This window comes from Heloderma suspectum, chromosome 3, assembly GCF_057233095.1.
Source record: "Heloderma suspectum isolate Gila_16-S chromosome 3, 16-S_ref, whole genome shotgun sequence".
Taxonomy (NCBI): domain Eukaryota; kingdom Metazoa; phylum Chordata; class Lepidosauria; order Squamata; family Helodermatidae; genus Heloderma; species Heloderma suspectum.
The window spans coordinates 137,980,416-137,997,581 of record NC_139460.1 but is presented as its reverse complement, the minus strand read 5'-3'; the positions used below and the strand labels follow the sequence as shown (position 1 = coordinate 137,997,581).

Genomic DNA, 17,166 nt, shown 5'->3' with positions numbered 1-17,166 from the left:
GTCCCAAAGAAACAGAAATGCAAGAAAGCCAAGTGGCTGTCTGATGAGGCTTTACAAGTAGCTGAGGAAAGAAGGGAAGCGAAAAGCAAGGGAGAAAGGGGAAGATATATCCAACTGAATGCAGAGTTCCAGAGAATAGCAAGGAGAGACAAGAAGGCCTTCTTAAATGAACAATGCAAAGAAATCGAGGAAAACAACAGAATGGGAAAGACTAGAGATCTCTTTAAGAAAATTGGAGATCTCAAGGGAACGTTTTGTGCAAAGATGGGCATGATAAAGGACAAAGAAGGCAGGGACCTAACAGAAGCAGATGAGATTAAGAAGAGGTGGCAAGAATACACAGAACAACTATACAGGAAAGATCTGAATGTCCCTGATAGCCATGATAGTGTGGTCACTGAACTTGAGCCAGACATCCTAGAGAGTGAAGTCAAGTGGGCCTTAGGAAGCATTAGTAACAACAAAGCTAGCGGAGATGACAGTATTCCAGCCGAGCTATTTAAAATCCTAAAAGATGATGCTGTTAAAGTGCTGCATTCAATATGCCAACAAATCTGGAACACTCAACAGTGGCCACAAGACTGGAAAAGGTCAGTTTACATTCCAATTCCAAAGAAGGGCAACGCCAAAGAGTGTTCAAACTACCACACAATTGCGCTCATTTCACATGCCAGCAAGGTGATGCTCAAAATCCTACAAGCTAGGCTTCAGCAGTATGCGAACCGAGAACTACCGGAAGTACAAGCTGGGTTTCGAAGAGGCAGAGGAACTAGAGATCAAATCGCCAACATTCGCTGCATCTTGGAGAAAGCAAGAGAATTCCAGAAAAACGTCTATTTCTGCTTCATTGACTATGCTAAAGCCTTTGATTGTGTGGATCACAACAAACTGTGGCAAATTCTTAAAGTGATGGGAGTACCAGACCACCTTACCTGTCTCCTGAGAAACCTGTACAAGGGTCAAGAAGCAACAGTAAGAACCAGACATGGAACAACCGAGTGGTTCAAAATTGGGAAAGGAGTACGACAAGGCTGCATATTGTCACCCTGCTTATTTAACTTATATGCAGAGTACATCATGAGAAATGCCGGGTTGGATGAATCAGAGGTCGGAATTAAGATTGCTGGGAGAATTATCAACAACCTCCGATATGCAGACGATACCACCCTACTGGCAGAAAGCGAAGAGGATCTCAAGAGCCTCTTGTTGAGGGTGAAAGAGGAGAGTGCAAAAGCTGGTTTGAAACTCAACATTCAAAAAACTCAGATCATGGCATCTGGCCCCATCACTTCCTGGCATATAGAAGGGGAAGAAATGGAAGCAGTGACAGATTTTACTTTCTTGGGCTCCAAGATCACCGCAGACGGTGACTGTAGCCATGAAATTAAAAGACGCTTGCTCCTTGGGAGGAAAGCTATGGCCAACCTAGACAGCATAGTAAGAAGCAGAGACATCACCTTGCCGACAAAGGTCCGTCTAATCAAAGCTATGGTTTTCCCAGTAGTAATGTATGCCTGTGAGAGCTGGACTGTAAGGAAGGCTGAGCGCCGAAGAATTGATGCTTTCGAACTGTGGTGCTGGAGAAGACTCTTACGAGTCCCCTGGACTGCAAGGAGGTCAAATCAGTCCATCCTAAAGGAAATCAACCCTGAGTGCTCATTGGAAGGACAGATAATGAAGCTGAAGCTCCAATATTTTGGCCACCTAATGCGAAGAGAAAACTCCCTGGAAAAGACCCTGATGCTGGGAAAGACTGAAGGCAAAAGGAGAAGGGGATGGCAGAGGATGAGATGGCTAGATAGCATCACAGATGCAATGAATATGAACTTGAGCACGCTCCAGGAGAGAGCGCAGGACAGGAAGGCCTGGCGTGCTATGGTCCATGGGGTCACGAAGAGTCGGACAAGACTGAACGACTGAACAACAAGTAGTCTAATCATGAGGTTACCAGTGCATGGATCACTGTGGTTAGGCTATCCCTATCCATGAATGGGTGTAATTGGCATTCCAATCAAAGTGCTCCAGGCCACCAAAGCCACCTTGGTCTCCAGTGGCAAAGATGGATCCAGGAGCACCCCGAAACTATGGACCTGCTCCTTCAGAGGGAGTGCAACCCCATCCAGAACAGGCAGACACCCCAATTTCCCATAAAGCCCCAGAGCTCTGTTGCTGAAGTCAACATCAGGTAAATCTGTGGTGCCGGCGGGCCCACTGACATAGCAGGGGGCCCACCAGAAGGCACTTTGCCAGTGGCCCTATCAAATCTGGAGCCAACCCTAGTGCATGCAACATGTCTGCTCTAATAAAATGTCCATGAATTTAACATTTTGATGGTTACATTCAGGTTACATCTTTGTACCTTCTGTGCCACTTTGTTCACTCACTCTGACAGGACCAGCTTGACAGAGCAGTAAGGCCCAGCACTGGCCACAGGATCAAGCCTGGCAAAGGTTCCACCATTCTCACATTATGTGAAACATCTAAAAGGGCAGAGGCAGCATAAGAGAACTGCACACTTCAGCTGTTCCAGGTTGAGGAGACCAACTCAAAATGCTTTGGCCAAGGACCTAAACATCCTTGATGTTCCAGACCTGTAGTTCCAAAACTGAGGAGTATATCAATGGGAGCCTGACTATTGTTCTTGTCTTGTGGTCTCTTTATTCTGTTTTGTTTTGTTTATTCATACATTCTGCAGTAACAAGGCCCTCTCAAGGAACATCTAAAATCCCCAAAGATCCCTTTAAGTGCAAATGCTGCACAGTAGAACCAAAACAACTCATCCCTGTTTGTGGGGCGAGGCGACCCTTCTATAACATTTTCAATATGTTTTCTTTATAAAGAAGAGAATGTCAATGAAGAAGACAAAACACTAAATGAGGAAAGGCTACTACATTTCAAGAAATGTGTCCTCACCCCTCCCACTCCATCCCCACCTAGCTTTCCAAGCATAATTTTATGGACAGCTTCTGCTGAGGATGGTTTGTATCTATTTTATAGAACATACAAAATGCACAACAGATCTGGCAAGTAAAAATTTAATTTAGAGCATTTTCTGAGTTTAAATTGTGGTCATGGGGATTTTTCACTTCCTGCCTACACTCAAAGAGCAACATTTCCTCCTGGTTCACTGCACTGATAGCTTTATTGAGAAAGCAATACCCTACCTGCAGACATGCAGGAGCTCTGCCCTGAGGCTTATTCACATCAACATCTACTAGCTGCCATCCTCCCGTAGCATCTTCATGAAACATCTAAAGGGGGGAAAACACCTGTTAGAAGCGGTTTATGTGCTCAGATACACAAACAAAACTGGTGATACATTTTTTTCTTGAACATCGCTCTGTCTCTCTTGCGTTCTAACAAATACTCTCTTGAAAAGAATCAGAGTCCACTGCTGATATGTAATGTATACTGTCAACTGTACTGTAATAGTCGACAGTACAGTCGACATTTGAATGGTTACTGTTCTGTTGGCATCAGCTCCTAAACTGAAGGATCCCGTGCCAGAGCTGGCCACAGGATCTGCTGGGGCTGATACAAACAGGAGGAAAACTTAAGGTGGCTTCAAAATGTTTTGTTTCCCCTCTTTAAAAAGTCCTTCCATGTAGGAATGTATACACAACCCATGTGTATACAGCCAGATCTGGCAACTGCGCACACATCTCTTACAGCTTATATCAAATGCATACACAATACATACACATGCATTTACTGACATTAAACCAAGAAGAGCCAAGCTGGATCAGACCAAGAGTCCATCTAGTCCAGCATTCTGTGCACTCAGTGTTGTGTCGTGCAGTGCAATGTAGTAACATGTAGTGATGAAGAGATTCTGCCAGGGCCTTAGGCAAGCTACGTTTTCCTCAGTGTTATCTTTCTCCCTCACTCAGAGGAACTTAGGAAACTTCCATCAAACCCAGTATGGTCTCCTCCAACTGCCAGTGGTTCTCCGGTGTCTCAAGCAGTGTCTCATGGCCTTTCCCATCAACTGCTACTTGACCTTTTTAAATGGCGAAGCCAGGGATGGAAGCTGGGACTTTCTGCCTGAAAACCATGTGCCCTAGCATGGAGCTATGGTTCCTCTCCAGTCTCCAAATATGGGCACCAGAACATCTTACCTTAGAGGGCTGTTGTATAGATTACTGAGATAACATGTGTGGAGATAAACCCTCTAAACCACTATATAATTCTTGGTACTGAGATGACCATGTGGGTCCCACACTAGTTTCTTCATAGCAGAGCTTGTAGTGTAGAAATTTTGTAATATTTCAAGCAGCCCTTACAGTAAAGGATTCTGGGCTGCCCAAGGCCCTATGTCCATATAGACCTAACCTGGGAGGAAAGGTATAATGTAAGTGTGGAGGTCCAAGTCTTATCATAGATCGTTTGATTAGGACGTGGGTATCATGCTGCTAGAACAATTTAATGCATTTGCTGACGTCCTGCAACAATGTATGATAAGGCATTACCTTAAGGCTATGCCTGAGATTATTACTGCTTGAGCTAAGACTGGTTCACATATAATGAGAACCCAGAGTACAGGTTGTCATGGAATCATGGGTTGTTGTTACAAGTGAACTATGTGTTGTTAACCACAAACAGCCCATAGTGAACCCATGGAAGAGAACCTATGGTTTGTTGTTGGATTGTGAACTCTGGGTTGTTTGTGGTTAACAACTCATAATTAAACCATAGTGCTGCATTTGCATGTAATGACAACCCATGATTCAACAACAACCCATACTCAACCCATACTCTGGGTACTCATTATGTGTGAACCAGGTCAACAACAGGACTGGCTGGAGAATGCTGGGAGTTGTAGGACTTTTTTCTGTCTAAACATGCATTGGATTGCACCCTTAAATATTTAGCGATGTCTACCTGTGTAGTAGCTGTTGAAGTAGTACTGCTTCTGGACCCCCACATCTGTTGGAACTGCACACGGATTTCAGCAAATGTCTCAATGATGACAGCAATAAATACATTCTGCAAAAGAATTATAATTATAATATATATATAAAAATAGTGGTTTGCAGTGAAACATACAGATAGAATAGAGGGGGTGGGAGAAGCCGAAACATTATTTATTTTCTGAAGAAGTTTGCCAGAACCTCTTCGACAGTACCTTAACAAGCCAAGCAAGAAAGAAAATTAAGGTGATGAAATAGAAGTATGAGCGCCATCGGGGGAAGCTGTCAATCGCTCGGTACATCAGGAAGACCCAGCCTTCTTGTGAAGCAGCTTCGTAAACAGTAAATATGCTTGTACCTGTAAATTGAAAATGAAATATATATTCAGTGCAAATTAAAAGAAGAATTCTCAAAATCAGAAGTCATCATCCTTTTACTTCATTTTCCTTTCTTCCCATGAAATATGCCTCCAGAAAAAAGAGTTATCCCATTTTTCATTTATTATTCTTATGATTAGCTTTTAGATGTTGCAACGTTACAGTGCACGTTTGAACCTAATGGTATATGCATGTATCTGTTGACATTAATAAGTTCAAAGTGCTTAAATATCCGTGACCAGGATTTGGCTTTCTTTGTATAATTCAGTAATATCTCAGTGTATCCATATGTTCGCTCCTGTTGATCAGAGGCACTTAAAAGTATAAACCACAATTCAATAAAAGCAATCATTACACCTTATACTACAGATGCCCATCTGCTTGTTCCTACCCCAAAATGGAAACACAAATTCCTCCCTTCTAAAATGAAGGCAGCTACTAGACTTTTCGCAAAGCATGAAAGCAAACAAAAAGGAATTCCCTTGGGTCTCAACAGAATTTTCAAGAGGATCTCAACTCATCATGATGGATAAGAATTCAACAGGGAAAAAAACCCATTCAGTGTCATGTAAAACGAAGACACACATAATTAATTAGATAACGTTCATGCATAAATGGATGCATTATATTTTGCTTCTCTAATGGTCCAGTCTTATTAGCTACTTTGCTAGAGAAGTAGTTGATGGCTATGTTTGTTTAATGTCATGGCTATGTCATAAACCAATTCAGGATATTTCACCAATAAAACAATGTGGATATCTGAAGTTACTCTGAGAAGAGCCATTCTCCCAATGAGGTGCAAGGGAGCTGTATGCCCCAAAATTGGTAGGGAAGGGATGGTATGAAAGAGGCAAAGATAGTCCTACAAACCATCCTAAGGGCATCCCATCTTCACAGAAACATCCAAAATACATGCCTGAGATTTGCTTAGCACAGGCATGCACACAAAGTAGATCTCCAGATGTAGATCTTCAACTACCAGAAGCCCCTATCATCATGGCCAATGGTCAGGAATCCTGGGAGTTGAAGCTCAAAGTATCTGGAGATCTACTTTCTACCCACTCCTGGTTTAGCACATTTGTATCCCACTCTTTCTTTAAAGCGTTCAGGTGTCATGCATGGGTGTTCTCATTTTATTCTTGCAATATTTCTAGGATAAGTTCACCAAAGGCCAAATTACATGTAATAGTCATCATATAGTTTGCCCTTGACTGCACACTTATGCTGGCTATTTCTGAAAGAAAAACTGTGCACTTAACGGCAAACCATATGCTGATAAGTACATGTAGTATGGCCCAATGATCTCCATGCAGTGAGCAACATGGGTGAGCAGGGGTTTCAACTCAGGTCTCTCCAGCCTAAGTTCAATACTGCATGACTCCCCCACACTGGCATACATTCTATCAACTACAGTGACTTCATCACATCAGTTGTAAGCTGTTTCAATGGAAATGTGATAGGCATGAGGCACAGTGGGACTGATCTGCCAAAGTTGCAAGGGCTTATAACTGTGATTAAAAAGGAATACTCACAATAAACTATGGTGCACAAGCCTGCTTCCGTTCCCCTTCTCCACCATGGCCATGAAGAAATGGGAAGCATTTGCTTCCATTTTCAATTAACCACCATTTGTGGTTTATGTCCACAAAGAACTATGGTTTGGCTTGTTCAAACAAACCATAGTTAAAACACAACTAATCACAGCTTGTCCTGGTTTGGTCATAAAACAAACCATGGTTAGTTTAAAATGGAAGTTAATGCTTATTTTTTAAATGTAAAAAAACAATACTTTTTGGTACCCCACCCCGCATCCAGACCCATCCTATCCCTCTTCCTCATATCCATTGACTCCCTTAGAAGCAAATGCTTCTGATCTCCTCCTCATGGCTTCACCAGACAAGAGGGGAAGGGGGAGGGGTACACAAACATGAGGCTCATTGAAGTAGCATTAAGCCATGGTTTAGTGTTATGCCTGAATGTAGCCAATGATGTGGGTCCTCTGTGGAAATACCAACTTTCATTTTTGTCAAGTGCATTTAATCAATACATAGATTTGCCTGTGATGTTATTTAGGAGTCCCTTTCCCACACATTTCAAAATCACAACAAAAAACCTAATATTTTTAGGCCCTGTAATAGGAAAAGTTGAGTTTTGCCTATATACAGTCAGGGCCAGAAATATTGGAACAAGGATAACTGTTTTCTGTACACCACCACATTGAATTTGAAAGGAAACACACCCAGATGGGAGCGAAGTCAGGACTTTCAGCTGTAATTCAAGGGGTTTGACCAAAGTGGGGCACTAACCATTCAGGAAGGACAGCCAGTGGCATACACACACCCCCATTGTTGGTGGCTCATAAGTAATGGAAGGAATGGCTGACAAGCAGCTGCATGGCCAGGTGTGGCCTGTTTCCTGGGTACCCCATGACCAATCAAGCAAATAAAAGGCCTGGAGGTGGTTCTGAGTGTTACATTTGCATTTGGTAACTGTTCACTGGAACTCCCAACATGAGGTCCAAAGAGGTGTCCATGCGAGTGAAGGAAGCCAACATTAGGCTGAGGAAACAAAATAAACCCATCTGAGAGATAGCAAATACATTGGGAGTGGCCAACACAACAGTTTGGAATATCCTGAAAAAGAAGGAATTAACTGGCAAGCTCAGCAACAGCAAAAGGCCTGGAAGACCACGGAAAACAACTAAAGTGGATGACGGCAGAATTCTGCTCATGGTGAAGAGGAACCCTTTCACAACATCTAGCCATGTCAAGAATGCTCTTGTGGAGGCAGGCATGTCATTGTCAACATCTACAATCAAGAGACGGCTTTATGAATGTAAATACAGAGGCTTCACAACAAGGTGCAAACCACTGGTAACACTGAAGAACCGAAAGGCCAGATTAGCCTTTGCCAGCAAACACCTAAAAAAGCCTGCCCAGTTCTGGAATAAGATTCTTTGGACTGATGAGACCAAGATTAACTTGTACCAGAATGATGGGAAGAGAAAAGCATGGAGAAGGAAAGGAACAGCTCATGATCCAAAGCATACCACATCATCTGTTAAACACGGTGGAGACAGTGTGATGGCATGGGCATGTATGGCTGCCAATGGAACCGGGTCACTGGTGTTTATTCATGACCTGACTGCTGATAAAAGCAGCAGGATGAATTCTGAAGTGTATAGGGCTATACTTTCTGCTCAGATTCAGCCGAATGCTGCCAAACGGATAGGACGCCGCTTCATATTCAGATGGATAATGACCCAAAACATACAGCAAAAGCTACCCAAGAGTTTCTCAAGGCAAAGAAGTGGGATGTTCTTCACTGGCCAAGTCAGTCACCTGATCTCAACCCAAGAGAGCAGGCTTTTCACTTACTGAAGACAAGACTGAAGGCAGAAAGACCCACAAACAAGCAGCAGCTGAAGGCAGCTGCAGTCAAGGCCTGGCAAAGCATCTCGAGGGAGAAAACTCAGCATTTGGTCCATGGATTCCAGACTTCAGGCAGTCATTGACTGCAAAGGACTTTCATCCAGGTATCAAAGGTGATCCTTATATTTGAAATGATGTTGGTTTGTTCCATGACTTATGAGCCACCAACCATGGTGGTGTGTATATGCCACTGGCTGTACTTTGTGAATGGTTAGTGCCCCACTTTTGTCAAACTCCTTGAATTACAGCTGAAAGTCCTGACTTCGCTCCCATCTGGGTGTGTTTCCTTTCAAATTCAATGTGGTGGTGTACAGAGGCCAACTGCCAAAACAGTTATCCTTGTTCTAATATTTCTGGCCCTGACTGTAAGCTTGAACAAGGATTTATCTATTAAAATAGGGTTTTTTAGAATAAAACAACCCCTATATCAGTATTGGTTGATGTGCTTTTCATATTACATCCAGATGCTGAAATCTAGAATTTATATTTATTTTTCTCTTCTACTGTTTCTTTTTAATTACATTCTTTTTCAATTGCACTTTTTCCTCCAAATATACATACAAGATTACAGTTAATTTTTCCTGCTATGGTAACAGCCTCTTAAAATTTCTGTCAGGAAAAATTAAAATAAATGGCCCCAAGCTGACATTTGGAACACGAAGTAATACTTCAGGATGGGGTATGTGATTTAAGATTGTACAGATATTACAAATATGTCCTGAAGTGACTGAATAGGTGTGTGTCAAAATGTTAAACCAAAAAACTTGGTGTAAAGAGAATATTCTGACATTCCTGAAAATATTTTCTTAAACGCTGACATTTGAAAAACAGTGTCTGCCATTTTGGAGCACGGGTTATTACGTTTTCAAAATCCGCTGCTCAAGACTTGTTTCTTTTCATGCTCATTGTGTGCTTGCATCTACTTAAGGAAGCTGTCTGACTCAAGCTAAAAGGAAGAAAACATTTGACAAATGTCTGTCGTGAAGGTGAGGCATGCCTTTAATGATACCTATCTATTGCAATCTGTCCATCAGTTCTATCTCTGTATCTTGGAGCAGGGGTGAAAAGCCTCCACCTCCCAAGCCCATCACATTGTACGAGCGTAATTAAATATGGGATGTTTTATTTCTGGATATGTAGGCAGACTTTGAAGCGTCAAGATTTTAATTACTCTTAATTATGGTGTCAAAGAAATCACTAGGGATTTTTACTGAGCCCTGCAATCCTCCTCCCCCTCCTCCTCCTCCCAGATGAAGTTCAACAGCTGTTATAGAGTTACAGAAAAACAAATGCAAAATTAGGAAGGTTGCGCACACACACACCTATCTAGCAATATATTGGGGGGTGTATACACACACACACACACAGTGTGTGCGTGTGCGCGCGTGTTTGTGTGTGTGTGTGTGTGTAAGAGAGAGAGAGAGGGAGGGAGAGGGAGAGGGAGATGTATATATGAGAAAGAGAAAAGGGGAGCTCAGACGTCTCTACATCCTAATTAAAGCAAGATGACAGACAACACAGGTTTTATATATTGAAAGGAAAGTTGTTTTTAGGCACAAGACAAATGCCAGAGGCTTCATCACCATTACTGACTCCATCGCAAGATCTCTTAGCACTTTCAGAGACTACACAGGCATTACAGAGAACATTTGCCAAGCCCACCATTAATTCTTTCTTCCCAAGATCAACCAAACATCCTTTAAATATTTCTAGGGCATTTTCAGTATAGTTGCTGACCTCTGTTCCTTTAATCCTTTAACAGCAGAAACTACATAGTGGAGAGCTATACAGGTACACAGGAACATAGCTACCTGTCTTTTATTGTGTCAGACTGTCCATCTAGTCCAGTATAGTCGACACTGACTGACAGCAGCCCTCCAGGGTTTCGGGCAGGATTCTTTTCCAGCCCCACCTGGGGATGCCGGGATTGAACCTGGGACCTTCTGCACGCAAAGCAGGTGCTCTGCCACAGATGGAGGCCTCTTAGATGCTTCTCTCTGTTGTTTATCTCTATGAAAGAAAAAAGCTTCAACTTGCTAAATGTCTATGTATCAGGCTGTTGTTAAAGGAACAGGAGAAGAGCCAATAAAAAAGTTAGCAACCCCTGCCCTCAGAACACCTCCATACTTCATGCAGCTATTGTACATGCGTGTTTGAAAGATACAGACTTGTCATTCACACTTTACATCAACAGGTACTTGCACGGCCCCCAGTATACCAATGTTTTCATGACTGAGTTAGAACACTTTCTCAGCTCTTGTCACCAAAAGCCTCTTTTCTACCTGAGATACAATGATGACAGCTTTATTATCTGGGCTAGAAGTCCTGGTAAAGTTTCACTAGGACTACTATATCTTTCCCCCCACCATCAACCTGACCCTAGATCAATTGATGCAACAGGTTTACTTTCTAGGCACTACCGTGCGACTAGACTATGGACATATAAACACCACCTTATATCGGAAACTTACCACCCATTAAATATATTTACATGCTTCCAACTTCTACCCAGAACACACCACAAAATCCACATCTATAGCCAAACGCTACACTACAGAGGTATCCATTCGGTCTGAGTCGACAGAGATGCACAACTTGAGGATTTAAATCAGACATCTCTCAGAGTACGAAACCTACCCCCAAAAGTGAAAAAACAGATAAAAAGGTCAGACTGGTACTCTGGAAAAATCTATTCAAGTATAGACCCAGAAAAGAAAACAATATAATACCACTTGTTGTCATCTACAGTGCCCAGCTAAAAACCACTCAAATGTATCATCTAATATCTACAGCCTGTTCGGTACAATATTTATTTACAATTATTTTTAGGCTACCTTTAAGGGTGAAGATGGTGGTGTACAAGATAAAAGGAACACTACAAAACAATAAAATTCAATTAAAACAGTGATTACAAATAAAACCAGCAACCCAAAAATAAAGGAAAGGCCAGTAAAAACAGTCTTCAGAGCTTTGCTGAAAACCTGATGAACCTCCCAATTGAAGCTCATTTCAGAGGTGTGGGGCCACTACCAAAAAATCCATCTTCGTTGTACTCATGAATCTAACTGCACTTGGCAGTGGTCAAGTGACAAGGACATTTCCTGATGACCTCAGAGTACAGGCAGGCTATACAGGTGAAAACACCCTTCAGCTAACTTGGGCCCAAACCATTTAAGGTTGTTAATAACGAGAAGCCACCATGGGTGAACTTCTCTGCAGGGTTTTTTGTTGCGGCAGCAGCCACCATTTTGAATACTTGAGCTGCAGTGGGAGCATGTTGTAGCGTGTCATTATGTGCAAACCCGGCAAGGGTGGGTTGTTGGGGTGGTTAACAAGCCACCTGCAACCCTAAAACAGCCCATGGGTTCTGGGTAACTTGTCAACAATCCCAACAACCCACACCGCCAGGTTCGTACGTAATGACAAGCTACGGTGTGCTCCCATCGCAGCTTGAAGATTCAAAATGGCAGCCACCACTGCAACAAGAAGCCTCACAGGGAAATTCGCCCATGGTGGCTTCTCGTTATGTGTGAACTGGGACAAAGTGTGGATCTGCTTCCAGTGCACAAAGCTGGAAAACCTTTAAAGAGAAAGAAAAACCACATTGACCAACATACAAGAAATAAGCACCTAGCAGTTAAAAGCCTACCTGATGTTGTTTTTAGTTGCCATCTAACAGTGAAATACTATGCACGTCTATTTAGAAGCCACACTGAATTCAGTGGGACTTATTCCCAGGTAAGCATGAATAGGATTACAGCCTAACAAGGCGATCCTACTGCTAAGTCAGTCTGCTTTGAGGTCAGAGTGCTTTGACATTTCCAAAGCCCTGTAGAGTTCCTGCCAACAAAGCAGAAGGGAGGAAGGAATGGCATTTGCTGCTCCTTTCTTCCTGTTATTTAATTTAAACAAAAATAAAACCCCTTTTTTCTCCCATTGCTAATAATGGGAGGGAAACACTTAGACCAACTCCAGGGCTGGTTGAAATGTTCTCCCATGTTGTGGGTGGAGGGCTTTGGATAGTGCGTATCCAGAGTCTTATCTGTGCCATCCACACCACACCTCTGCTCTGCCCACTTTTTTCCTCTCCCAACATTGGCGTTCCAATGTCTAGGAAGTAAGAACTGCAGATCTTTCTGGGGGTGGGGGTAGGGAGTGGGAGATCCAATATCAGATCTCTCCCTTCACAGTTGGAGTTCTGTCCCCAACCGTGGAGAGGGAAATCCAATCCCTCCTATGGCCTCTGGGCCACCTTCCCAAGGACTGTAGGATCGCAGCATAAATTATTGGAGCCCTTGCACCAATAATTATGTCCTGGAAACAAATTCCAAGGATGATGGGCCACCAGTGATAAGGCCCTCCCAGCTGTAAAAGCCATCTGACAAAAGTGGTGCATTAACAAAGACATTACTAGACCCATAAGGAATAATGAGAAACGTACAGGAGACGGCCTCAAGTAATAGGGGGGTCTTCCTAACTTACATTCATTTCTCATGAGATTCATATTATATAGGAGAAATTACAGTAAAGCAACTGCAGACTTGTGCTCATTTGGGGGGAACACAAAGTTACAAGGACTTTTTAATGCAAAAAACAATCAATAACTCCACGGTAGGAAGTGAGGACCGGGTTCCCTCAATAAAACCCACTAGTTGGAAACATTATTCTCAGAGGGGATGAAGACACAAATGATTCAACATGGTTTCTTCCCAGAAGAAAAGTGAGTGTAATAAAAGCAGAAAATCCCACTTCGTTTCATTAGTTGGCAAGGCAATGAGCGGATGGAGTCAGATGGATGATTTTCTGTGTATCCAGAGATAGACCAGGTTCAGCATAAAGATATGGCTGCTGCAAGAATAAGATGAAAACCAAATGCTGCACACACTTGCTAGCTTTGTTTCAAATGCAAAAATCCATCTCCTTTGGATGCATTCATTCCCACTTGGTACTAAAGCAAGATTGGTATTTAACCCAGTAACTGCTAAGAGTAGCAAAATTAAGTAGATGGAGGGATAGGAAGGTACAGAGCACAAGGGAACTGTTAATGCTTTGGAAAGTGTAATGTCAAAACCAACCATTTGTATAGCATGTAAATCTTCAAGAGCGTGTTGTTAATTTGTTATCCACCACTCTTAACATTTACAACAGTTTGCCTCTTACTAGTGTTCATCAGCTATGTTGGAAAAGCATGAGCAGGCATTTAATTATTTATATATTATTTAAATTTATAACCTGCCCTTCACCTTACACTCCCAGATCATACATATTGATAAAACAATATAAAATAACTTAAAGCCACCATCAAAAGCTCAGTTCACATCAGCATACAAACACTGATTCAGTACACAGCTTCATTACAGGGGGGAACCAACACGATCTCATACTCTTCACCCACATCCAGAAACCTGGGTACTACACTCTAACGCTGTTATTATACACTCAACCTGAAGTGTTGGCATTAGAAGCAGCAGCTTCAGGCTCCTGTGCTCCCTCCTCCCTTGAATGTGAAGAGTAGAAACTTCCATTACCAGTTTGTGGCCAACCATAATTTGCTCTTTCATCCAAACAGGCAAACTATGGTTTGTGAACAAAGATCACAAAACAAGACCTGCAATCCTGGTTAGCAGGCCATTATAAACTACAGTTTGGCTATTCAGACAAAATGGTTCGGTGATGTCAGGAATGATTCTGAGCGTGTAGAGATAGTTAGCAACTCAGACTCAGAATGGGAACAGCCAGAACCAGGAGAGGCTTCCTCCATGGTGAGCTCAGATATGGATAGGCATTCTTCTCAGGGCCTTGGCACACAGATGGCTTGACCTAAAGCCCCCCCCTTCCTCCTCCATGAGAACTCAGGTTTTGGAGGAGGAGGAGAGTGCGGGGTGTGACCTGAAGGATGCTAGAGTCTGGCGCAGAGCGAAGCAGGAATAGTCAGATACGGAGCTCAGATGTTCCACCTGGTTGGCTATGCGTGATAGCCTACGTAAGACGGCACAGCTGTAAGGGAGGGGCATCCCCTCTAAGTTATTTTGTCTGGCAAGTTCCTGTTTCAAACTGCTGGCAACATCTCTCATTACCACTTGGCTCCTCTTCTGATATTCGTAATTGTGTGGAGTAACTGTTTCCCTTTGTAGCCTGAGAGTCTCCGAGGATTTGCATTTGTAAAGAACCTTGTCATTAACTAATAAAGTACTGAGCCTGAAGCCTGGTATCCTGGAGTGTGTGACTGAGAAGGGAGGGGACCAAGAGACCTGACAGGTATGGTTTGCCACAAACTGAGATTAAAGGTTTCTAATCTCAGTGCACAAGAGGAGAAGGGACAATGCAAGCCCCATGCTCATGTCTGTTCTTTCTCACAGTGCCCAACGATGGTTTGAGATTACAGCTCAATGCAGTTTTAGTGTATTTTTAATATTCTGAGATAGCACAGGAGTACTATCTAAAGAAGGGGAGAGATTGGTGGCTGAGAGCACCGAACCACCATTGCTTTCCCCCCTCTCCTCTTACCATCCCCACTGCGTTACCTCCAGTAGATTGAAATAACCTTGTTTGTTCTCCTAGCACACAGGATAACCTTGGGGATAATAACTGCTTTGAGATTACATCCTGGGGAAGGTGATAGAGTTATATTTAATTTCCTTCTGAAGTAAGAATGCTTAGACTTGATAGAGGATTTTAGTCATTTCACTGTTTTGCACAGGATAGAACAGAGCTGGAAGTTTTATAAGTGTTTTGCCCATTAGGGTAAGTGGAGGGGGGACGGGGGACACACAACTATTCCTGAAGCTTGCCATCCAATTTCACAAATTTGCTGACCAGGTGTTAGGCACAAAAACAGAAAGTTCTATAGCTTTGCTACCTGGCAATGATAAAAATGTGGCTATAGTTTAAACACGAGCAGCAGCAAAGACAAAATAAGTTTTCCCTCCACAGCTCCAAAGCTTGATTGAAAAAGCCCTGTGGACATCTTCCACATTACATCAGTAACAGCTAAAGTTCCATATTACCTGGGTTGCCCACATCACATGGATACTTCTCACACCAGTGTTAGTGACCCTAATTTCAATTGGGTACCGGGAGTCTCCAGCTTAGTGTTCTCTCATTAGATTAAGCAACTTCCCGTTCCTAGTAGGGAAGGAGGGATTTTGCCTTCTTTACAGGCTTCTTTGATGGCACTGAAAATGGAAGACATTGGACTCATACAGCTGCCCTTACATTTATGGCACATTTTGGTCTAATCTATTAGGAAAGGAGAAACCCAGCTGTACAGTATGCCGCAATTCACACCTGCTACTCCTGCACACTACCCCAAGGTGTTAGTGCAATTAAAACTGCTATACTGAAATGCATATTTTGTCTGCATTTCATATCCCCCTTAATTTAATAGAAAAATAAGGGGTTAACTAGACCTGATAGTGGCAGACCTGTGTGTTAGAACACAAATCTGCCACACAGCTATAAAGCAGGAGGGATTTAACATGGGAGAGTGATGGGCAAGAAGAGGGGTGAACCCTTCCCCTCCCACCACTTTTTTTTCTGCAACGTCTCCTGACAGCAGTGTTTCTCCTGGCCAGAAGTGAGTCCAGGCAGGAGAAATATGGCTGTGGAAATACGGTTTCAGGAACAAAATGGTGAGAAGAGTTCAGCGCCCAATTTCTTCCTGCAACACCTGTGCTTAAAATTATTCTCTTCTTGGCTTTACAACTGCGTGTAGTCCAGCCCATATTCTAAGCCCCCCCTCCGTTGCCTCTACCCTGAGCATCTCCCACTTCTGACCCCCACTGTGCCACTTCTCACTACCGACGGGCTCACCTCAGGATCAAGAAAGCACGAAGTCTGCCAACTTCCTGTTTCCTCACTGCCAGGCTGAGTGCAGCAGCAGGAAGCTGCAGTGGCAGAAATGGCAGTGGGAGTGAGTGGGGGGCCAATGCTGCTGGGCATCATGGCACCCATGGGTGCTGGGTTGCTGACCCCTGTTCTAAGGCATGGGTCGTGTAGTAGTTTTGTATGGGTCCCCTGTGCAATTACTCATGTGACTGAACACCTCTCTATTGACCATTCACCACAGCAGACTTCTGGAGAACAGTTGAACAGCTTTATTAAAAGGGTAACAAATATAACTGGCCCTGAGGCTCACAAACACAGGACTGACTGAAGGAGAAGAGAACAAAATATAAGTCCCACCCACTGAGTTATGGGAGGAGGGGTGGCTACAGCCACTCTCCTTTTAACCCTTCACAGACCATACACTACAGGTCATGCCACCACCACATCTAGTTAGCCCCTAAATTCCAAGTGGCTCTTCCACATTTCCTTTACACTAATCTCATAGCACTGGGTTACAAGAATGAGACTGGATATAAAACCCACACTTAAAAGATGAGAAAATACTTGAAAATATTTCATGTTTGGCTTCTGCTCCTCTTCAAACAGATAACAGCACCAGCT

At 43.1% G+C, this 17,166-nt stretch overlaps 1 protein-coding gene across 1 annotated transcript in view; it reads right to left on the bottom strand.

Annotated features, from left to right (window-relative positions):
• NALCN (sodium leak channel, non-selective) overlaps positions 1-17,166 on the bottom strand; it is a 284,191-nt gene that overhangs the window by 183,898 nt on the left and 83,127 nt on the right. The window contains exons 8-10 of the mRNA XM_084841809.1: positions 5,126-5,268; positions 4,882-4,986; positions 3,165-3,251 (exon numbers count right to left, since the gene is read on the bottom strand). Coding sequence (XP_084697935.1) covers positions 3,165-3,251; positions 4,882-4,986; positions 5,126-5,268 — 335 coding nt within the window. The remainder of the gene's footprint in view (positions 1-3,164; positions 3,252-4,881; positions 4,987-5,125; positions 5,269-17,166) is intronic.